Here is a 24,464-nt window from a genome sequence, read left to right as displayed (position 1 = left end):
AGGCAGTTTAATTTGTAATACCTTTATTTCAGTTTCCGTTGATAATTTGTTACTTATATACTAAAAGTAAGCTCTACAATTGTTCAAATTACAGTAGAAAATTGTGGTTTCTTGAATTAAATTGATGTTACCATGGAAACGAAGCCCGTGACCTATATATCTAAATGTAAAATTCAAAAGCGTTGACACTGGTCTGTTTAAGGAACACTGCTTCGGATTTTTATTTGCATTTCAACAATATCCACGAGAATAATAGCAGCATGCAGAACGATTTTTTGTAGGGTACTGCTGTAAGTATTTTAAGCTGTGAAATTTGTTTAAATGAATGCAGATAACGCGAAAAAAAATTACTTAAGTTAGAAATAAGATGTTTTAAAGCTACATTAACGAGAAAGATAATTTTATTTAATATATTTTTTTTAAAAGAAATCACTATAAAAAGCAAGATAAAAGCGATTTTAAACATCTCTGTTGACACGGTTACTTTAAACTTTAAGAAAAATAGGGTACTATGTAAAGTGTTTGGTATTTTGCTAATAATAGTACCCAAATATCCCATATTGGTCATTAACAGAATGGCACTTAAGCCGTCGAAAAACTCGTTTTCATACATAGTTGTTTAAAAATGAGAGAAAATGCGTTACCATGGAAATATGAGCCCCGCGACATATACATTTTAAGCTTACATTAGAAAGCTAATGCACATACTAGTAAAATTATCAATTACGCAGACTTCTACGGATAACAATGAAACCAAAATACACTGAAAGATCGTATTTTCCTTCTTCTTTCAATATGAAATACCTTTGGGGGCGGGGGGGGGGGGGGGGTCTTGTACTTCAAACCTGGATCAAAATTGTACTTGAAGGGACAGAGATAAACGAAATTGAGATTGTAGCAGTTAAAACATTAAATTACACGAAATACAAAAACATAGCTGCGGTTCAACTAATTTGAATTTACCCTGGTAACAAGGTAACCTACCTCCTTAAGGACGATATTATGGAAGTACGTGGTGCGATGATAAAATGGCACATTCGCATCCTAACATCGCTCCTAGGTTGAGGGGCGATACTGAGATTCTACAAGATGGAAAGGTTCGATTTTGATATCGTGTCCTTGCATCGTATTACCGCGCTATTACATCATATCATCGAATCCTCACCCCGTGTTATTGCACTGCCGCCTTTAACAATCTTCATAGCGAAGGGGCAAACCAACAATGGCTCTTTTCGGATCGCCGCAGTACTGCATTGTTTAGAGTATCTTTTACTTTTAATTTAACTTAGTTTCTTTTTGGTGTTACGCAAATGAGGGCCAGAGAATCCTTTTGTTTGTAATTGACAATAAGGTGAAAATGGCTAATTATTTTATATATTTGAAAACTATTTAGTGAGATGTAACATTTCCATTCAAGAAAGATTCAGAAACTGTCTTTATTTGTTTATATGACCTTTTAGTATACAGTTATAGTCTGTATGATAAATGATAATTTATAAATAGCATCTAGTGACATCTAATTGACTTCAAGCTGTATCCTTAAATGTTCACATGTAAATCACATTGAAAGAATGATATAAATTTACGTTTTCCTATTTGATGCTGTGATGACAACTCAAGCATATGAACAATGAAACTTTCATCACAAAATCTCTAGTAAGTGAGTAGGATAGTGCCCTTGATCATGTTTAATCGTGCACTTTAAATGGTTATGCTCATTTTGCTCGGACTTGTGGAAAGTTGTGTAACACATCAGTGTGTTGATACTTAGGCTAACTTAATGTTTTTATCTTACATAATCGGATATTATGGCACTAATTTACAATTTATTTTGGAGGTGCTTATATAGTTTGGTTAACAGTGACGATGGATAAAACCGATTTAACTCTGCCTTGCCAGTTTCAATCATTTCATTTTTATCCCGGCTTTAATTCTGCTGATTTTTTTTGTACCGTGTTGATTAGAGTGTTTGTTTTTGTATGTTCTCAGCAAAAAGTCTTATTTGTTAAAATACACCTTGACAATGGATCTTTCAAAAACTACGTCGGTGAAATATTTCTAATCGAACTTGGTGACTTTGGGTGTGGAGGTGCTACTGTTAAGTATAAAAAATAAAATCACTAAATCAAGGACAAAGATCGAATAGGAAAGATTACTTTATATGAACAGAAGTCCCTTAAAACCAAAACCATACAGTGACATATGTACATATCGCTTCTGTACTGAAAAGCCTAGACAAAGTATAACAAGGAAACAAAAGTGAATAAAGAAAATCAATGGGAAAGTGACCCTTTAAAATGACACAATTTACTTTTTAATATTAAATAGAAAATTTTCAATTTTGTGTTGCCTTTCAAAACTGTATTTCCATACTTAATGAAATTCAAATTAGTGTGCTGTCGAAATACGGGGCAGCTGCATGACCCTTAAAATTAAACCTGCCAATTAATCAATAAGATATAAACACGGCAGCCTTTGTAAAAAGTGAGAAACTGAACTAACAGTGGTAAACCATAAAAATGCTCAAGATGTGATCGATATCGAACGGTTGCCGTTTAAAATAAAAATAATGTAAACAAAGTTAATTTAGAAAGATAAAGTGCAAAGGTTGCGTAACAACTATTATGAATTACAATTATCTATCTGTATACAGTAGATATGAAATCTGCAAAACTTTCTAAATCAGCGCTTGAGCAGGTTTCATTTAGTTTATGTCAATTTTCTTATAAATATAAAAATCAAACTGCCTTGCCTTGTTTTATTGCAATTTTTGTTTTACGAAGCATATATATTTTTTAAATTACAGTATAATCAATAACGCATGTTTTGGATATATTTTTTCATTTACGCGTATGGGTTGAAGCTGAATCAAAGCCATTTTATTAAAAGTATTCTAACTTTTATATTGCAGATAGTACATATCTCACACCTACTAGTGTGCAACAAGGAATGCAAAAGGATATGATGTTTATAGGAGGTGAAGAAAGGCAAATTGGAGAAGGTGCGCACACTAGCGATGGGAGTGATTTTAACTCCTCCATAAGTGATGAAAAGTTTTGACAACTGAACAATATAAATGTGTTGAGATGAAATCAGCAAGTGTACACTGGTTATTATAAAACAAGTTTCATTCGGGTCTTTTTGCCTATATTGCACTCCAGGGTTCCCCGCCCCCTCTCTCTCCAACTCCTCTGTTCTCTACTGCCTCCTAAAAAATTTGTTCAAATACTTTGAAGGAAATCACCAATAAATGTTTTGCAATTTCAACCTGTATTTTTTAATAGATGAGAAGGTCGCGGTGTTGCCGTAACGCGATGAAGATTTTACTACGACACACTGCAGAACAAACCCAAACATCCAGTTCAGTAACAGTGCATGCTAACGTATGTGCTGCCATTTACACACTTGGCATTTAGTAGTTTGGCATGTCATCAAAGACTTTTGCGCGCCTCCATCGTTTTTTCAACACTGAACAGATACTTTCAAAGACCAATAAAGTTTGCCTCTGAGTAAAATATAATTTGATCGTACATACTAAGCTTACTATTTGCTAAAAGTCCAGTGTAAATGCAGTTTGGTACCGAGCATTGTTAGAAAACTGAACATGTGGTTGTGTGATTTTCAGTGTGCCGTAATATAAATCTCCATTTCTTGTATTGGATACATAAGGGAAATACCAGTCATTCGTTTAAACATTAATACTAGTGATTTCCTTTATTTTTCCTATTTTTGATGTGGTAGGATTTCTTTGGTGGGGGATTGGGTTGGAGATTGGGTTGGTGCTGAGGGCGCACTATTAGCAAAAAGACGAGCACTTGTGGTTACATAGAATTAGTGTCAGGCAAATAATATTTTTGCCTCCGTCTCTGAAAAGAGTTCTGTAAAAGCCATAATTCTTTTATTGGGATGAATTGGTAGTTACATTGAAAAAGTTTTGCTGTTTTACTTTGATTGAAAGATAACATTTTTTTCAAAAACATATTTTCAGAAACGTTACTTTAAACAACCTTATCAAGATCTATGCGAAAGACGTTAGAAAGAAGATACTTATTTGACATTATATTTTATATATTTAGAGAGAGTTATGTGTACTTAAACTTTTTAATATGATATAACCGTTCCAAAACTCTCCACGCAGAATACAAGGGAAGAAAAATATCTAAATGCGGTACAAATAAATCCGCAATACAGATAATTAAAACGACGCCATGCTCATATTTAATTGATTTATTGCAACGCCTAGATAAAAACATGTGCTTTCGTACCAAAAACTCTTAGTTTGACGCAATGTTCTGTTCCAGTCACTTTTTTATGATTTAGCTATGCAACTCAATCACTATTTCAACTAAATGGAAAGTTGACGATCCTTCTTCTCATTATTTTTGTTTTGCAAAGTGAAGCTGAAAACAGATATGAACAGAATTTACGTGTACAACAGAGTGTAACCTATAAAGTGTATTAATTCAGTCTGGATATGATTATTGGTATGTTGTTATTGAAAACATAGTCTAAAAAAGATTGGCATTTTTGTAGAGGTTTCGCTCATATATTATAAAATACATTGTTTATTATTTGTAAAGCTTTATATTACTTTTTGTAAATATTTTGCGACGGCATTGATTCAGAACTTATTTTATGAATGTGAAATCGGGTAAAACCGTTTTGTCTCAATATTATAGTATTGTTAGATTTCTCTGTATGTGCCTATCACTACTATCGTTCACTAAATCATCAGCACGAGTCACATTTACATAGTTGTATATATACATCATGTCAGTTTATACCACTGATGCTGTTCATGTACATGTATTTATGTTATATTTGCATTAATTTACATGTTGTAAACTCATAGGCATATTGCCTTTTGTTTGAATAATCTATCTACCTATCTATCTAGCTAGCATCTCGAAATTTTCATTCCTCAATGAAATCAAAGTACTTAAAGATGCAGAATAAAGATTCACTTGAACGATTATTTTGAAGGCAGTTGTGTTTAAAACTTCGGCGAAACGTATTAAATTAAATTGTATGGATACATTTTTCGTAAATATCAAACAATAGTTATTATTGTTTTGTATTTTGTCCTGTTTTTCATGTTTTTATTAATTGAATGTACCACTGATTGTGAAAGTCATATAATACAAAATACAGAAATACAGACTATCTAAAGTACATGAGTATGTCTACAATTTAACATGGTGGATACAGAAATTTCCATGACCACGATTCTTATTATAGTAGATACTTGGGAGTAAATATATTCATTTAGACTAAGTAATAAATGTGAAAAAAAGTCTTCTTCAAATATTTATTTGTAGCAAATATCATGGATAACATGTGAATGATATAAATTCATCGAAAACTTGAAACATAATTATATCTATGTAATGCTAAAATAAGAGATGTCCTGGGATAAGGTAATACTGCAACACATGAATGAATTGTCGAGAAGTAGAACATCATGATAACAAGTTAAATAACGCATGCACAGAATATCCAGACCTCCAGAATAAGATACATTCTTGTCTATGTTAGAATGGTGTATTTACATGTATACAATATTCAGGTTGCACTTCACAGATACCTCATTTGGCGTATCACCGTAAAGTAACTTTACTGACGATGATGGACAATAATACATACATAAATAGGAGTATTAACACGATACGAGTATTGTATAAATGCATTTATCAGCGATCACACATATTTTCAATCTACGCATCTGAATCCAGCTGAATTTTGTCATTAGATCTACTGTAAGTAGCGTTTTCAAATCCTAATGAACCATCGAATGCAGGTGGCTTTATTTTTCCCATTCTCTTTAAATAAACGAGAAGGAATGCTACAAGAACAATAATAACTACACAGGCGATGACAACTCCAGCTATCCCGCCATTGCTCAGTCCAAGGTTTGAGTTGTTTGCTGTAATGTAAATGAAACATTTTAAACAAAAATTATAGAAAATATCATATTTAAACAATTACACTGAACTGATCTAAAACGCAACATTTTTTTCAACAGGTTTTGTCCTGCAACTCGGTGATAAGGCTGTTTTTGACTGTAGAAAACTTCAATAGGAAACGAAGAATTTTGATGAAAAGTATTCGCTAATTTGATGAGTATATATCATACGAAAGACCTTATTTTAACGAATTCTGTAAGATTCATTTTTGTTCTAGGTATTTATGACGTGTACAGTAATATGAATATGCATTTATATTTTGTTATGAAATTCTTGTTAGGAATAAATTGCATATAAAGAACGTTCCTAGAAATTTGGAATCTAAATCTAATCCAAAACGCGAGTAAAGAAGTGCTGCGTTTTCAAAGTGGTTTGGTTTACGTTTTAGACTGAAGCAGATAAAATGTAAAAGGAAAATTCTTCTTCGCGTATACATCCAGAGGCCCGGGGTTCGAATCCCGGTCCATGCAATTTGAATTTCTGAGATACTCTCGAGTGTCTCCAACCTAACTTAGAGGCACGTTAGATAACCAGAGTGTCTATTCGCAAAGATCTAGGCTAAGTTAGCCGGACAAGTCTGCATCAAAAAAGAACTTCTCGCTATCTGTTCTTGGGTATTTATCTCACTTTGTTCCTCTTGTCGCTCTGTCTGTACTAGTAGAGGATGAATTTCGTGCCCTTTGTGGCTGCGTTTGCTATATCTAAAGCGCCTTTGAACGTGTTTATCATGAAAAGGGCGCTATATAAATCTGGTATACTAATAACAATATAATCATATCATATAAATTGTTGTATGTTTTTATACATTGTACATGCTTTGCTACTGAATAAAATGGCGTTTTCTCACTTTGAACATTCGAACCGGATTGACCGAGTGCACCATTCGCTACAGGTTGCCCATTGGCATTTGTGATGCTAGGTAACTTGGACGAACCTTGTCCTATCAAAACCCCGCCGGATCCTGTGGTAGCCTAAAACAAAACCTTTACATGTGTATTGAATCAAATATGATACTGATTAACTCTTTTATATAGGATTAATAGTGCATTTTACAAATTGTGAGTTTTTTTATTTATTCTATCTTATATTATGGTATAAGAAAGCAATATATTAAGTTGAAATCATCCTAAACTTACCACATATATCGGCAAGCCATTGCTTCCTGTAGGACGTCCAGGGCCGCCTGATCCGGGTATATAGGGTGCGGTCGAAGGCATTACTGAAAAATATATGACCATCATATCGAAAAGACTTGACACACAAACCGAAATTAGCATAGTGAATCATTTCAACATGCATGATTACCAAGTATAACACAGAATATAAGTTTAAGTTAAACACGGTTAAATCGAAAGTACATGTAAAACACTTATTTCTAAATTTAACTTCTCCCATAAAGAAGAGAATCTTCATTTAAACAATTCGACAATTTTTACATTTTTAAAGAATTCAAAGACTAGTAAGTAAAAAACTGATCCGACATTGAAGTATTTTTACATGAAGCTTAACCTTTATCACTTAAAGTTTTGTGGTAATAGCCCAGTTAATTTGATTCTTATCTTTTCAACCTTTGTGCGATTGAACAACCATATTTTTCATCAAATATATTACACACGAACGCATACCTTTAGGACTTTTACAGACGTATCCTCTATTGGTAAAACAACTTATATCATTGTATGTAGCATTGTCTCTGTCGAGTTCGACACACTGCTCAAGTTGCCCATGAGTACCGAGGTTACTAGGTTCCCCTACTTTCCATTTGATGAAGTTCATGGTGCTCCCGTCACTCCATTTGTAAGAACCTTGATTATTAATAAAAAGTGTTTAACCAAAAGGAATTAATAGTTTCGTCTTTGAAGATTTGAAAATGGCTGGCTTATTTAAATAAATCGTCCTCAAACTTTGAGAAGTAGGTTCTTTGTGGCTAAAATATATAAGTGGTAATAAAAGGATCTAAAAAAATGATATCGAGATCAGTTGTTCTACTAGTTCATTTTGTATTTAAAGTTATGAGGGCGACTTATGGAATTTAATATGGCTTCCAGCGGTCTTAAAGAGTGAATATATTTACTTATATATTTTTTATGTATAACAACTGAAACCTTTTCCCCCTTGCTGAAGGCCAATCCACACGTTTGGTCTATATGAAGGATTTGGCGCTTTCGCCTGTCTGACTAACTGAACAACAAAATCCAGTTCAGCTTGTGAATGTATGGACACAAGTTGTTGTCCTTTGTTTTGACAAAGATAGTTTGCTTCCGGCCAAGATCGACCATTAATAGCGTAAACTTTGTAGCAGAAATCGTTAGCGGCATTCGGTATTGAACTTGGATCTGAACATTTTCCTGTTGAGACCGCCGTTGGTTTAGGAGGACCACCTGTAAATAATTGAATTAAAATTGTATAGTATCACAACTCATTCAGGTCTGTGGGCTGTGTGAATATCTATGTAGACAACTTTTCGGCAGTCAGGTGTTTTGTTTGTAAAATAATATTTTTGTTTATTTAGGAATTAATGACTGCAGCTTTTTAATGCTCAGATAGTTATTACTTTAAGAAAGATCTGATAAAACCTACAGCGATATAGCTTAAAGATTTCCAACAACCATCTTCTCTCTCTAAAATATTTTATATACTTACGAAGAAAATCCTCATCATATGTATTTTAGTTAACTAAATATATAAACAAACTTTTATGCTTAGCAATATTCATAATTAAATGTCATGCAGTAATACTAGTAGTTGATTGTTAAAAAAAACTTCCAGCTTTTTAGAAACTGTACAAATTTATACTGCGTTTAGCTTTACATGTATACAGCGTGTTCTATTATAAACCTAAAAATATACTGTTAGTATAAATAAACTTGTTAATTTCATGTTTACATAAGCTATATGAAGTAATTGTTCAGGTTTGAAATTCGGGTCTAATATACCTTTAAGTATTTTGCTTTCAAACATGTACTGTAATCGAAAAAAAATCCTGTGATACCTTGTGATATTTTGCAGACGTAATGTAGCTTTCTCGTACAATCTGTATCATTCCATTTGCCTCTCATATTCACTAAAACACACCCTGTTGTATTTTTCCGACCATAAGACGGTTCCTTCCATCCCCAGTTACTAAAAAATACTGGCCAACCATCCGACCACTGATAAAGTCCTCTCGTCTGTACGATGTATTATTGACGTAAGAATATTACAATGTCGGCAAAATGTCTTACAAACAAGTTTTATAAAAGACATTCCCACAAATTTGAAATCTATGAAGGATCAAAACAGAAGGCAATGCTAAATTCTCTACAAATATATCTACAGAAACATGATACATACTGTCATATTGCTTGAGGACAATAAGGCAAGTTACATGAGCTCAGTCGAGCGTCGCTCTACGGATCGCGGGGCCATAAGTTCGATCCTCGGGTGGGTCGTGTGTTCTCCGTGACTATTTGATAAACGACATTGTGTCTGAAATCATTAGTCCTCCACCTCTGATTCATGTGGGGAAGTGGGCAGTTACTTGCGGAGAACAGGTTTGTACTGGTACAGAATCCAGGAACACTGGTTAGGTTAACTGCCCGCCGTTACATAACTGGAATACTGTTGAAAAACGGCGTTAAACCCAAAACAAACAAACAAAACAAACATAATAAATACTCTAATACATGTTCGATTAAGACCCTGAAGTACTGTTCAGTACATGTTTTGCACAGAAAACGGCTCGTTCAGATTTAGATACTCACTTGTGTGTCCGACAGACCGACCCAATATTGAAAAGCACCGTTTACAAGAACATGTATAAAAGCTGATTCCTGGATGCTAGTGACAGATGCCAGATTTCCGTTATCATTCTTGCAGTCGGCTTGTGCGTCATTCCAATTCTTTGCTATAATAATGATAAAAGAAACAGGTTCGTACATAATGAATTTCAACTCGAAGAAACGAGTACCTGCTATATTCGCAATACGCAGTCATCCGCCATTATATCGTTTCAGTGTAAGTGCTGCCGCTTTGTGAACATGACTGTGACTCTCTGATCATTGACCCTGTTTTTACAGTTTCCAAATTAAGTAACGTATTTTGATTAAGAAATAATATATCCTAAATAGTAGTTTGTTGTTGACTAAAAAATTGTTTGGACTTGGCGCAGCTCGAGTGATATAATAATAATAATCTGAACGACAATTATTATTTAACAACAAATCACAGTTTTGAAATATATATTATTTCTAACACAATATTAAGGTTGACGACATCCACCAAATATTTACCGGCTTTATGTGGGCTTTCTTTTCCAACGCGCTGCTATGACGTTTAACGGTATGGCGTAATAATTATGACGTAATAAGTCTGATTTTGTTGCATAATAACACACACTTCCGGTCTTCATTGTTTAATAGGGAAATAAATCCGGTCGTGTTAGAACTTAGTACACTAACATTTTGCATACTTCAGATATAGAGGTACCAGAAACATAATCAACCTATTGTAACTTTTTATGATACTTGTCTTATATCCGAAACACACATTTAAACCACACAACTATAAATTACTTACATGTTTTACTGACTTTGTAACAACTGCCCATGTAAAAACTGTAGCCTGTCTTACAGCTACCGGTTGGTGGTTTCATTACAGGTAAATTGGGGTCTAAAACACGAAAATAGACAGAACATATAACAACATTACGAGTCCAAGTAATACAAAAATCAGCTTGTGAACGTATGGATGGAGACAAGTACCAACTACCCTATGTCTAAAATGTTAGTTACCAATAAGGAATAAGGAAAGGTAAAAACTTGCATCTTCTATCCACAATTTACTCAAGAACGATTACCAAATAAATAACAGGAGATGATGCAGTTTTAAATAAATTATATTATTAATGAATAAAAAAACACATCACAGTTTGTATAGACTCTTGCAATATCTTATATATGAAGATATTATATTTCCTTCCATTTTACTTAAGATCACAATTCAAGCATAAATCTCATAAAAATTGACCTTGTTTAGACTGACAGATGTACCCAAGTTTTGGCGAGCAAGCTTGGTCAGCCCATCTTCCTGCATGGCTTGCACTAGTGCGCATAAGTACACAATTTTGCTGTAAAAGTTGAGTACATGTGCATATAAGTACTAATTCATATTAGGTGTATATTAGTACACAACACATCTGCAAACGTGAGCAGAAGATGTAAACGTACAGACTTTAGCAGTAAAACTGTTATTTGTATATACTATAAATAAAATGCTTATTAATTATACGCATACAGTCTTTTGTTTAGTACGTAGGATTGCTGTAAAATGTTAAAAATGGGCACACTATATGAAAACTAGTGAATTTTAACTCTTTTTGTTAACAGATGGTATTGTAATTATTTTCTGTGTATTAATATTAATTCTTGCATAAAAACTACTTTTTTCACTGGATCCTCCCATGTATAAACGGGAGAAAAATCGTGTGCAAACAAGGCAATTCACGTGCTGTTAATACATGATTTTTATTTTTGAAATGCTTTGCCAGGGACGTATGTATGTATTTCTGCGCAGACTGACATTTGGCATCTGCATCTTGTTTCTTCCATAATAACCTCTTCTTGTAGCATTATAGATACAATGTAATCCATAGTATGTTTAGCTGTATCAGTTTGCAACCCAAAACGTACTGCCCCCATCAATGTACGCACTAGCTTCTCTTAGAGTTTACTCCCTTTACAAAGCGTCTGTTCAGTTATTGTAAATAACTGTGAATAAATAAGTATCGCGTGTAACTTGTGCTATTGTCCGTTTTTAAGTATTATATTAATGATATGATTTTTGTTAGTATCAGTCGGTTTGTTTTTACCTGATTTTTCGCAGAATTCATATAATAAACCTCGAAAGCTAGTCACTAGCTTCGTACTCATCCGTACTCTGTTTGTTCGTACTCAAAATAATTCGAATGTAAAGTTGTTATTGTTAAAATAATTATGTTCCTGTTTATCAAATTTTTAAGTTATATGCAAAATTATGTGTAATGTAACGTTTGTAATAACTAAAAATAAAAATAAGATGCTCAAAAACCTTCAAATCACGCTTTTAGTAGTGTTGTTGTTATGTGTGCCCCGGTTATGGATATTTAAAACATGTTTACCGTTTCCAAGAACAACAAGAATGGTAAATAAAAAATGTACCGGAATCGTCAAGTCATCACATATGAAAACAATGCATTTAGTCGTCGTGTAATGTTTTTTTATGCAAGAATACAAGAATAGCGACAATACACGTTTGTTTTGTGTATTAACGCCTGCAGAAGCCCTTGGGATATGTTTGTGACCTCGACCTTCGGTCTCGGTCACAAACAATCCCGCGGGCTTCTGCAGACGTTAATACACAAAAAAAACGTGTATTATCCCTACATTTTCTCCGCAAAAAGTAAATGTGTGTATGTGAAAATACAAAATGCATAAATAATGCACACTTATCGATATGTGGAAAATGTCACACATACTAGCTGCTTACTGCGAAGTACTTTTAAGTTATTACATGCTGGCCAGACATTGTGTGTGACAACAAGCCTATAATACACATCTATTTAGAAAATCTAGGCATTACAATTTATAAACTCTAACGTAACTCGTTTAGTTTTGTCAATGTACGGTTTAAGTTTGGTCTGAATATAAAGAAAGGGTTGACATAAACACAAAAGCAGGCCAATACGACCATATTAATTATTTATCACGATGCAATGTAATTACATACTACATGTTGCTGCGGTGAACCTTGGTGCGAGCTAGTCGGCTCTCCTCTATCCCAGTTTGTGAACAATACTGGTGCACTATTCTGCCAGTAAAATTTATTATTTCCATGTCTATCGTTCATACCGATCCAAAGAGGGTATGTTATTCCTTTTGTCATAGTCAAAATAAATTCTGAAGCGTAAAAGTGCATTATAACAGAACTTGCGTACAAATGAGCGATGTATCACTTCAACCCATGTGGACACTTCGGGGATGAAGACTACACTAGAAGATATTTGCTAGAAGTACATGAAATTAGATGCAGTCAACTACTATAATACTTACTTTGGGTATGTTTTATTTATTTCTGTCATAATCTATGAATGAGCATCGATTTACAATTTTAGTGAAGCGAACAGAAGTAATCAATGTCCATGATACTGTATTTGAAATATATAAGAAATCAGACGCCAGACGCCAACGAATTGAATATGGGAGGTCTCTTCACGGGAGTGTATACCTTCTTAACGTTCTGAACATTACTCATAGAACGACTGAATGCAATACTATTTTCACTCTTTCTTTATCTTATATGAATTTTGCATTCAACCTTAGATATGCAATGAAATATAATTTTCATAAAGAATATGTACATTTTAAAACTAATTTTAGATTTTAATTAGTTCAATAAAATCTAATGTTCTTTTTTGTACAATCATTATCCAACGTTTATAAAATCGTTCAAAGAATTCACATGCAGAATTATTTTTTACATCAACATGAAGGTTAAAGAAATATTACAGCAAAAATTGGAAGAATGACAACTTTGAGTGAAAGACTGGCAATTTGTATGTCTTTGAAAAGTTAAAATAGACTGCAATTCAAATGTTAATATATCTAATTGTCGACCATACACACATGATCTTTCTTTATGCGAATGTTACTTCACATAATCCGTGCAAATTACCTACCTTGCTCAAAAATGTCTTCAATGCTGGCAATATCGTATCCGGTGCCAAATTTTCTACACAACTGGTAGGCAGCCGTGTAATTTAACCGTAAACTTGGATTTGCACCACCGATATAGAAACATTTATTTCCTAGTAAACAGAAAATCGAACACAGAATAAGTACGTGCATGCATTTTAGAGTAGTTTCTAGTAAACTGAAACAATAAGGCTATTTTCACTCTTCATTTACAGCAATCATTTTTCAGAAACCATTAAAAATTATGAAAGGAAATTTACAATGTAAAATATTTATATGGAGACAGCTGACCTGACGTTGTTTATAATAGTCCACTTTCATTTCAATTTTCTTACGATAAACAAATTCCTAAGAATAACTTGTAACAAAATACGTAAATTCACTATATCAAAAATAGTGTTTAAACTTCTTGATAACTTCCAAATTTTCGTGAAAGCTTCAATGTGTCTTTTTCTTGTGGCTTCTATGTTTCATTTTAAACACGTAATATGATGTCTATTTTATTATCTCTTAATAACTGTAAAATGGTTCACTTGAACACTTCCTCTTTAAACTATCCGTAATTTCTGTAAATTTTCTTGGAAGACAAATGAACTGTTCTAAAGTTTCCCCCGTGAGAAGCTTCGTAAATGGTTTAACTCTAAATACGGGACCTGAAACATTTTTTCGATCGTTTAATTCTATCTCTTTATACCAAATACCCGTATTCGGAGAGGCTTAACTTATTCTGCCATACTAATAAACTTACTGCCACCAGGTGCACGTGTAAATCCCTGTGCGCACCCGCCCGATGGGTAAGGTGACGGAGTTACAATGGTCGCAGCTCCTTTCTGGGGCTTTTTGCAAACGAAAGCCTTCGCCTGACTACAGTGATCATCATTCCATAGTCCTATGTAAAATTCAGAAATATAAAACTCGGCAAGTTCAGGTGTACAACATAGATAATTACAAAATATTACATAAAAAGCTGTCAGAAAATAAGCAACACTTTTAATTTAATGTTTTTGTGATTCGAAACATCTCTTCAGATAAATTTGTAATTTTCAACATTCATTGTTGTTGATTTTTTTACGTCTATAACATCCACAAAATTATATCTAGATTTATTCCTTTCATCAACAATAGTTTTTACATATTCTGTTTTACCTTGCAAACGGAATAAAAAATTTCAAGCATTCTTTTTTTTAGTAACTGAGGGCAATGACGATTAGTTAAGATAGTTTTCCCGTAATGACAATCGGCAAATTACGTCTTTCTCCGTACGTGATTTCAGCTTTCTCCTTTTTTTACGGAAAGCCATGCGCACTTTGAACAATATTTTCGACCGAACAATTCCGAATTGATTAACGTGAATATGTTATTGTACGGAAATTGCCGAGTTTCATTACGAGTCCACTACCTTAAAATGTTTTACACAAATCATACCGTAAGCCCGCCTCATTTCTACACACTGTTCACTGCCGAAATAGTTATTGGGTTCATTTGGACTCCAGAAATCAAAATCAAGCGGCGTTTGATCTGTCCACCTAACATACAAGTAAATGGTAAGAATACATATCATGCAAAGAAGGATGGACATAATAAAACTAAATGTATAATAAATTTACATATCAATGAAATGTTCTAAATTGCCGCGATGTAGAATGGTTATATACGACTAAAGGTTTATTGTTTAAGTCTTATGTCTTATGTCTTCTTTCATTTCTAACGTCGTGGTCATTACTGGATTCGTAGATTTCAGAAGTATTTTCATTTCCAATGGCGTGGTCACCGCGGCATTTGTAGATTTAGTATTTTTATTGCTAATTTGGTTGTGTCCACGACATTCGTAGATTTCTACAGAATGGCGAGAAATAGAATCCTTACTTGAAACCGTCGCCATTCAAAGAATCAAGTCCAATCCAGTAACTAAATATTTTTGCAGGACGTTTTGTTATCTGAAATAAATGATCGAGATGGTTTACTTGATATTAATAAGACCAAGTGTAAAATAACTATCAATTATTTAGTACATTTAGTAATATTTGATTGTGTGTCAACGATTAATATAAATCTTGGGCTTCCAGGGTTTGACCTTTACCCTGCAAATTTTCTAAAATGTACTGAGCCATCATTGAGTTTCGGAAGTACCTTTTCTTGTTCAAAGAGGTGTTCACTGAAATATTACTGACTGAACAGCGACCAGAGCAAACAATGATCAGCCTGCTGATCTTGGTCTGCACTGGTCGCATAGGCAGAATCGCTTGCCGCCAGCAGGTAAATGGTTAATATGCCCTGTTTTTATAGAAGATCTTGTCAGAGTTTCAAATGGTTGGGAAATGGGTACGAATTGTATCTAGCTGCAGAATCACGGGAATTTATGAATAACGCTTGACAAAAAGCAAAACGGTTTATATTTATCCAACATTACAAAATTACGGAATATCATTGTCAGTTTCATCAGATTCTCAAGAATAATAGTGTGCTACAAACAAAACAGATTTGATCAGAACAAGCCGAAACTTTGTCTCTAGTTAAACTTAATTTCAGCGGGCTTTTATGGAACACCATATCAGCTGATTATCATTTTGATGAAAGTAGGTTTAATTCATTCATATATCCAAAGAGCTATAAAAATAAATGTATTTTATACTTAAGTAATCGTGATCGTGTTTTCATTTAACAATGGAATTGTATTGTATTCAATGATATAAACAGCAAGTATAATATTAATAAGACTAAGATTTTTTATACATTCGTGATATGACAGTAACCGGCTGTACTTACATATTGCAGTATGAAAGAATGTTCGTCCTGGGAATGCATACTAGCAAGGTTTGATTGTTGATTCATGCAGTATGTGTTGGCATCATACCACGGCAATGAGGAATTATCTCCTGTGGCAGGACTCAGCTGGTAGCAGTTGCCTTTATACAGTAGCCAGCTGGGGTCACCGCAATATTGAGCCGCTGCAATTATGAAATAGATACAACGCACCGAGTAATCACGACAATGGGGAGTTAACTCCCGTGACTGAACTCGGCTGGTAGCAAGCAACAATGTTAAATCCACATAAAACCGTTACAGTGTATATCGACTCGCTAAGTTATCAAAATAAATATTGGACTATCATGACAATGAAATCTTATCTCGCGTAACGGAACTTGGTTAACAAGTAACAAGGTTGAATCATTGCAATACTGGAACAGTGAATACCGAGTCGCAAAACCTATCAAAGTCAGAGTTTATCTTTTGTGGCAGAACATGACTGGTAAAATTTGTTTTATTATAAAAAAGTAGCAAGGTCAAATAAATATTTGTCGTATCGGCGTTGAAGAGTTGTCTTTCGTGATGAGAATCGGTTGATATCAAATTCCCGTATATGGATGCAATGTCTGATAACCGTAATACCGAATCGACAAAATTATCAAAAATATAGAGTCAACATTGGTAGTTTCATCTGCTTTTGTAAACAGCGAGGCTGAATCATTGCAATAACCATCAAATAAATGACGAGCCCCTTTAACTTTTACAGTTCTGTTGAGTACTACTTTCATTCGTGAGTTTGTTTTCTGCTATGAAAAGGTATGTATATCCAAATCTTAGTACTCCTTGCACTCGATTTGAGTCTAAACCTTCTAAAATCTCGTAAAGTTCCCCTTCTTCTATAAAACGAGGCGTTTTGACTTGGATTTGACTAACCATTTATTTACCTTTGATTTAGCAATATTAACATAACGTTAACAATACTATAATAAAAGCAAATTTATTGAAACATTTGCGATATCATAATTAGATGACCACAACAGAGGTCAATATTTGAGAAAGGTAATAAGAAATATGAAGATGTAATATAAAATATCTTACATGGAACTCCTGTTGGAGGAGGTGTAACGGCTGCGAAATTTGTTCCTACAATAAAAATGATAAAATAATGATAGAAATCATTGTAGAATTCGTTTCTTCAATGAAAATGATAGAAATTATTGTAAAATTCGTTTCTTCAATGAAAATGATAGAAATAATGATAGAAATCATTGTAGAATTCTTTTTTACAATGAAAATGATAGAATTTTTTGTAAAATTCGTTTCTTCAATGAAAATGATAGAAATAATGACAGAAATCATTGTAGAATTCGTTTCTACAATGAAAATGATAGAAATTATTGTAAAATTTGTTTCTACAATGAAAATGATAGAAATTATTATAAAATTCGTTTCTTCAATGAAAATGATAGAAATAATGATAGAAATCTTTGCAAAATTTGCTTCTACAGTGAAAATGGTAATAGAAATCATTGAAAAATTTGTTTCTACAATGAAAATGATAGAAATCATTGCAAAATTTGTTTCTACAATGAAAAAGGTATTAAAAATAATTGAAAAATTCATTTCTACAATGAAAATGATAGAAATTATTGTAAAATTCGTGTCTACAAGAAAAAAAGGATAAAACGTATGGCCAAGGAATACATCTTCGTTAAATTTCATGAAACCACATACAGTAACCCAAGGAATATTTTTGAGAAAATCATTTCTTTTGGGAAAGAAATACTGTATGTTTACATCTATTCAATCAAAATCCTCCAATGTAGATTTAAGGACACGTCACAGATGAGATATTTCAGCATTATTGTAATACAAAATAGATATTGAAATTTTATTACCAATATAATTATGTGCTCATTAGAAATGTCCTCAATACATATGTGACATTTGGGGGATATATTTTGACTAAATACGATATCATGAATGGCTCTAATTAGTGTCATTTGACTGAAACAATGGGAATTCTTACAGGATCCAGATAGAGGAAACGACATTAAGTTAACAGTTTTAACTTATGATCTGTAAACTAGAGTATAGAACAGCCTTTTTTAAGAATATCGAACTGGAAGGTGGAAATGACTGCAAACTATTAATTAGGTTATGAGATATTTGCCGCTTGTCAAATTTTGTCATTAGTTTTCGCGATCTGTCTAAATTAGTTTTACCTCGCAATTCTCCATATGCATTGATTTTACAAGTATCTTGGTAGTACACTGTAGTGTGTAACATAGCAATACATTTCATAAATAGTTGTGCTAGAAACTGTTTCGCTGAGGTCATTGAAGTCACATAATAATGTCTACTGCTTTAGTTAAATGTTGATAATGAGGACACCAAAACTTATTCTTATTGAAGAAAAAATTAGTGTGATTGTAAACGTTAAAACAAATATTTGATTTTGAAAACAACTGAATATTTTTGTTATATGCTATTCGCCGGAATTTCAAAATGTGATAGTGTTCACCTTAATTGCTTAAAATCAAAAAGAGAAAATAGGAAATAATATATATATTGTAGCTTTTTTTTTTTTACTCTTTTATAGATATCATCATTCTGATAAAATGAACAATGCCGTTGATACAGAAATCTTTAATACATCTCGTCATGTGTACATATGTACAGCGCTGTCTATATCACAATTGCGGCCGGTTCAAATATAATACACACACACACTAAATCGTTAAATGTTTTTTGATGTTGCATGTTCCTTCCATTCGCTAGTGTACTTCTTTATTTCAGATTTATTGTCGTCTAAAAAGTGATCACTGCGAAGAGCTAAATAGATGAATTTACACTCAAGACTGTTATTTGGTTTGGTAACAGAAGTAAATTCCGTGCATGCGCACTATACGTAGTCTCACCTCTGGGTACTGCGCAGACAAAGCGTGAAGAAAAGTAGCAATTCTGATCATTCCAACCGGCTCCCGGGTTGTACACTACACAATCTTCGTAACCATGAAAATCATTGGGTTCCCCAGGATTCCAGTTTGTGTAGTCAACAGCACTACCATCGCTCCATTGAAATCCTGCGAAACATATCACACTACGTTTTTACAAATACTATTGTTTTGCTCGTACTGGGATGAATAATTAACACATGATTTCACTTATGCAATGACAGTTAGTTGAAGTAGTATTTTATTATAATAGTTTACTTCCAGCATGTTGCTCATGAAGATAAAAGCCAAAAAGCACATCAGCAGATAATACCAGCTCACTGAGCTAAGACTTCAATGTCGTGTGCTTATGCATGACACAGTTGCCAAGCTTATGGTAATGTTTGGTTTGGGATATCTACTTACCAGCTGTCCACGCCGTCACGTGATGGCACTTTCGTTGTCACTTGATTCTGATAAGAACACTCTGCCATCAAAATTGCATGGAATAGTGTTTATCATTTCATTCTTGCTTTTATCTCTATTTTATCTCTATTTCTTTTTGTTAGAAACTTATACCTTGTCTACAGGTTATAATTGTATTATCAACAAATTTCTTAAACCTTCCACCTAAATTTTTTTTTTATATTAGTTTTGTTTGGTTTAACGTCACACCGACACAATTATAGGCGGCGACTTTCCAGCTTTAATATTGAAGGAAGACCCCAGGTGCCCCTCTGTGCATTATTTCATCACGAGCGGGCACCTGGCCCACCCAAATAAAAGTAAGTTTGTGAAACTATCCTGAATAATATATATTTTTTAAAAATCACCCTTTTCAGTGTCTCTGTCATTAAATCCGATCCAGAAAGGTCTGCCTCTGTAATTCCTGTAAAGAAAATTAAGATCTGTTGTTTTATTATGTCTGTTATTCTAACACAAGTCTAACAATAATTAATACCAGAATACCAGTTACATTTTCAACGTCAGTGTGGTCTATCCGCTCTTTTCCTTCTTATGTAGATAAAATTAAATAATTTTTTTACAGAAAATCAGGAATTAAGTGAACGGTCAATGAAAAAGTTTCTTATAGTAACATTTTCTTTATGCATACCGGAAGTTGTTGAAAGTAATTGCAAGACGAGAAAAATATTCCAGTTGGTGTTGAATTGACTGATAAAAATGTTTAGCACGAACATCTTTGTTTGCAAAAGCCAGCATTGTCAGAATTATTTCAATGTGTCAAGGATATACTAGAAAGCAAGTAACTTACGCTAATAATGTGGTCAAAATAGAATCATTGTTGTTGATATGGAAACTAGGTAAATTACCGCCGAATGTCTGGCAGTAAGCCACTGCCTCCATCCATGTTTTAACAGTACTTTGATTTGCAAAAGCCTGAAATATACGTGCAGGTCTCTTTTTTTTGCTAAATTTTAGAAATAATGTTTCTATACGTTTGTTTTTGCACATTTAAGGGCAAGTACTTAACCTACCAAGCAAACATGGTTTAATAATTGATATTAAAGATCTGAAAATAAATCTGCTGATGATGATGTATTGTCTTCTGTCAAGTCATTAAGGAGTCTATTGTACTAGCTCGTGGATCGGACCCGATTGGTTACGTTAGGCTCTCCCTCTTCTGTAGCTCTTCATACCCTTTTTTTATAAATAGGCAATCTTTATAGATATAAGTGCTGTGTTGTCTTTACAGCTATGGACAAGACATTTGAACATTTATAACTGTAAAACTGGTCAACATTTCAATGTTACACATGGAGCCATAAAGGTAGGTAATACAATTCAATAATACTTTCTACAGTGTTGACCTATGACAAATATACGAAGCAACAATTGTAGAGAACAGGAAACAGCAACAGAATACGTCAGTGCTGGAGACTTCTTTTAATCTATAATATCATGCGCTTACTGTGACTTAGCATACTAGAATGCGAAACGTACAAGATTATTAAAAATATATACATAAATACCATTTTAACATGTAACTGAAAAGCACATGCGGGTTAGAATATCAGTTTGTGTATATGGACAGATACCATTATACACACAAACAATATACACGAATAACCTAACTACTCATTTCATATATTATTCTTATCTGTAAAGAACTTCTCTGGTTAAAGCCAATATAACTTGTAAGTAAGCAAATGAGCAGAGAATGTGACAAAATACATTTTTAAAATAATATATTTATACAATTATACTCGTATTCATATAATCTTCATAAATAGCATTTTGTTCAATATACAGCTTAACTGGAAAGAATGTTCTTATTATCTTAAAAAATGATCATGGAAAAATTCTCGTTGATCTTACTTTATAACAAAATCCCTGGCTAGCAGTCCAGCCTGAAGGACAGTTAACGTTAGGCCACGGAGTTGGTGTCGTTGTCGGAGTATATCCCGTCCTTGGGAACTGACAAATAGAAAAACTCGGTGTTGAACAGTTTTTGTTTACCCATAATCCTGTAGGCGGTGTTGCTTCCATAGCAACGCACGTGGATCTCTCATTTCCTATAGGATAAAAATACATAATATTAAAATTACGTGCAAAGATTAAATTCATTAATATGGGAATGTTAACTTTGTTATATAACTGTTTCTCTACAAGAAATGTGTTACAGTAAATAAAGAGTAAAAGTGTAATTGTTGCTGTTCAACCGAACAGTAACACAAACAATAATAAATATTATGTAACCAATAAAAGCTGTAAAAAGATCCTTTGGAAGCAAAGAATGCAACCAAGCAGAATAATAGCAGACTCGGTTTGATTGAGTCTGTTCATGAGAGGTAATGAAACGTGCAATATCTCTCACGCCTCCTAGCACCGGCTTAAGCGGAACTCTATTACTTGAATTAGGCTTACTATCAACTGAATGGACTCCATGATCCCAAAGGACCAGAAAATATAACAACACTGAATCAAAGTACGGGGATACATTTTACAGCCGCCACACGGCACTTAAAGATTGCTGTTGTGATAGTTAGTAAAATCTGTAAAAAGATCCATGTAGAGGCTATACAGTATGATTGTGTTTTCTCAACTTGTGCAAAGTATGATAACATTTTTCAACAGGAAATGTGTGTGTATATAGGTGCCAGGCAATTTGTCATTTGCAACTTATTTTTTCAGTCCAATTATCAATAATACCTACCAGTATGTGTACTGTACCAGTTGGTGTACTGTACGGAATCACCTGTCTTCCATGTATATTTACCAGGCGAGGACTTGTCGCTCAAACCAATCCAAAAATAGCCAGATTTCCATACCAACATGCTGGACAAAAATGCTTGTAAAATTCTAAAATGAAAAATGATAATATTTTATTGATGATCCATACTTCTGTAATTTTGACAGTACTTACAAAATACTAATGTAATTAGCATTAAATGCAGTATTTATCAATTAGATAACGTAAAGCCGAAATTATCCAGCAATACAATTTGATGAAGAATATAATAGTAAAAAGGAAGAAAATGTATTTACTGCAGTATTCTTAGCTGTAGTAACAACTAGCGAACAGATGAGAAAAAATAAAAGGCATTTCACGTTTTTTCAAACAACACCAACATTCTAACAAAACTGACAGGACGTGAAAATAACGATTACAAAATGATCAAACTTTCAGTGTTATGTAAATCACTGATTGAATTTTTGTCGAGTTTTAGAGTCATACCGGCACAATAAAGGTCATATGGCGACTTTTCTAAACTTTTGATGGTAGAAGAAGAGTTCCCCTTCCAACATTATTTCAGGCACGGGTTGGCAGCTGGGTAGAACTATCGACGTTTTGTAAGCAGCCTCGATGGCTTTCTCATTTACTGAATGTGCGAGTTTGTTATATAACGTCGACGTAAATAAGTAGGGGACTATGTACTTACATCTTTGCTTATAAAAGGCATGAATTGGATGGTAATGCAGACAGATTCATTATGACTGGTTCAAGTCTTTAGTTATATACTCTGCGATGGATTTTTAGGGAATAGTACAGCTTACAATATCGTGTCCTTATTCGCTATTAACTCCATTTGAACTATCTTAGTTTACTGTTTAAATTGGCTGGAGTACCTGTCGTTGACAGTTGCCAAAGATCCTTTGAACGTTCTGTTACAGTAGGAGTTCGCGGCATCCCAGGTCATAGGTTTGCCATAATTAACAAGTTTGTAACAATTAGCTCCAACTCCGTATGCATTCTGTTTATAAAAGATAAAAAGGAATAAAATTAGAATTTCAGTTACCACTAAAATAACCACTGAAAATCTCTGAAAGTTGATTTGGGATTTCGTTACGCAACTACTCGCAGGCCTTCATCCCGGGAATGAATTGTATATACTTGTAAAAGAGTTGATAGTTTACACTTATTTAATTTAGAACGATTGTGACATTGTTATGAACCATTTTGTTTAAAGCATAAATACCTTACCCAGTTACATCCTTGAATGTAAGGTGCCTGTGTTGCAGATACCGCCTTCTTCCTCGCCTTGCAAATATAGCCTGTCCTAGTATCTGCACACCTTTCATCATTCCATTTTCCATTCTGTTACCATATAAATGCCAGGTTAGACATGTTTAGCAAACGAAAATGATACACAAAATACATTTGCATAGGCTGGGACTATTACTACAGCGTTTCAAGCATGCAGCTTAGTTAGATTTAAATTTATCAACGTTACTCTGTCTTTCTTACCTGTAAGCATTTTTCTGAAATAGCTTTCTGTCTTTGTGTCTTATCGGCACTTTTCTGTAGTAGCCTTTCTATCTTTTTTTGTCGGCATTTATCTGCAGTAACTTTTCTGTCTTTATTTCTTGTCTGCAATTTTCTGCAATAGCTTTTCTGTCGTTGTTACTTGTCAGCATTTTTCTGCAGTAGCCATTTTGTCTTTTTACATGTCATTGCTACTGGTCAGTAGTAATTTTTGCCAAAGCAACTGGATTCTTTAACCTATAACCTGCTGGCGGCACGTGATTTTGCCATTGCGACCAGTGCAGAATAAGCTCAGACTGCACGGTTCATGGTCTGTACTGGTCGCTATTCGGTCAGTAAATTTTCAATGAAAAAGCCTTCGAATGATAAAGGGTACTGCCCA

The 24,464-nt window shown here is 33.6% G+C and overlaps 2 protein-coding genes across 2 annotated transcripts in view; one reads left to right on the top strand and one right to left on the bottom strand.

The window, feature by feature from the left end:
• Positions 1 to 5,296, top strand: part of LOC123561535 (uncharacterized) — a 39,480-nt gene extending 34,184 nt beyond the window's left edge. Inside the window, exon 16 of the mRNA XM_045353983.2 lies at positions 2,912 to 5,296. Within this exon, the coding sequence (XP_045209918.2) occupies positions 2,912 to 3,060 (149 nt within the window). The 3' untranslated portion in view covers positions 3,061 to 5,296. The remainder of the gene's footprint in view (positions 1 to 2,911) is intronic.
• Positions 5,295 to 24,464, bottom strand: part of LOC123560727 (macrophage mannose receptor 1-like) — a 47,678-nt gene continuing 28,508 nt past the window's right edge. The window contains exons 23-45 of the mRNA XM_053553111.1: positions 23,801 to 23,914; positions 23,446 to 23,570; positions 22,532 to 22,677; positions 21,694 to 21,890; positions 20,630 to 20,754; positions 20,190 to 20,245; positions 19,342 to 19,506; positions 17,519 to 17,563; positions 16,439 to 16,620; positions 15,539 to 15,609; positions 15,098 to 15,198; positions 14,421 to 14,561; positions 13,657 to 13,785; positions 12,708 to 12,877; positions 10,971 to 11,070; positions 10,521 to 10,613; positions 9,707 to 9,849; positions 8,956 to 9,133; positions 8,069 to 8,344; positions 7,589 to 7,768; positions 7,100 to 7,182; positions 6,811 to 6,934; positions 5,295 to 5,923 (exon numbers count right to left, since the gene is read on the bottom strand). Of these exons, the coding sequence (XP_053409086.1) occupies positions 5,715 to 5,923; positions 6,811 to 6,934; positions 7,100 to 7,182; positions 7,589 to 7,768; positions 8,069 to 8,344; positions 8,956 to 9,133; positions 9,707 to 9,849; positions 10,521 to 10,613; positions 10,971 to 11,070; positions 12,708 to 12,877; positions 13,657 to 13,785; positions 14,421 to 14,561; positions 15,098 to 15,198; positions 15,539 to 15,609; positions 16,439 to 16,620; positions 17,519 to 17,563; positions 19,342 to 19,506; positions 20,190 to 20,245; positions 20,630 to 20,754; positions 21,694 to 21,890; positions 22,532 to 22,677; positions 23,446 to 23,570; positions 23,801 to 23,914 (3,153 nt within the window). The 3' untranslated portion in view covers positions 5,295 to 5,714. The remainder of the gene's footprint in view (positions 5,924 to 6,810; positions 6,935 to 7,099; positions 7,183 to 7,588; positions 7,769 to 8,068; positions 8,345 to 8,955; positions 9,134 to 9,706; positions 9,850 to 10,520; positions 10,614 to 10,970; positions 11,071 to 12,707; positions 12,878 to 13,656; positions 13,786 to 14,420; positions 14,562 to 15,097; positions 15,199 to 15,538; positions 15,610 to 16,438; positions 16,621 to 17,518; positions 17,564 to 19,341; positions 19,507 to 20,189; positions 20,246 to 20,629; positions 20,755 to 21,693; positions 21,891 to 22,531; positions 22,678 to 23,445; positions 23,571 to 23,800; positions 23,915 to 24,464) is intronic.

This window comes from Mercenaria mercenaria, chromosome 10, assembly GCF_021730395.1.
Source record: "Mercenaria mercenaria strain notata chromosome 10, MADL_Memer_1, whole genome shotgun sequence".
Classification (NCBI taxonomy): Eukaryota; Metazoa; Mollusca; class Bivalvia; order Venerida; family Veneridae; genus Mercenaria; species Mercenaria mercenaria.
The sequence above is the reverse complement of the archived record's forward strand: the minus strand, read 5'-3'. Positions and strand labels throughout refer to the sequence as shown.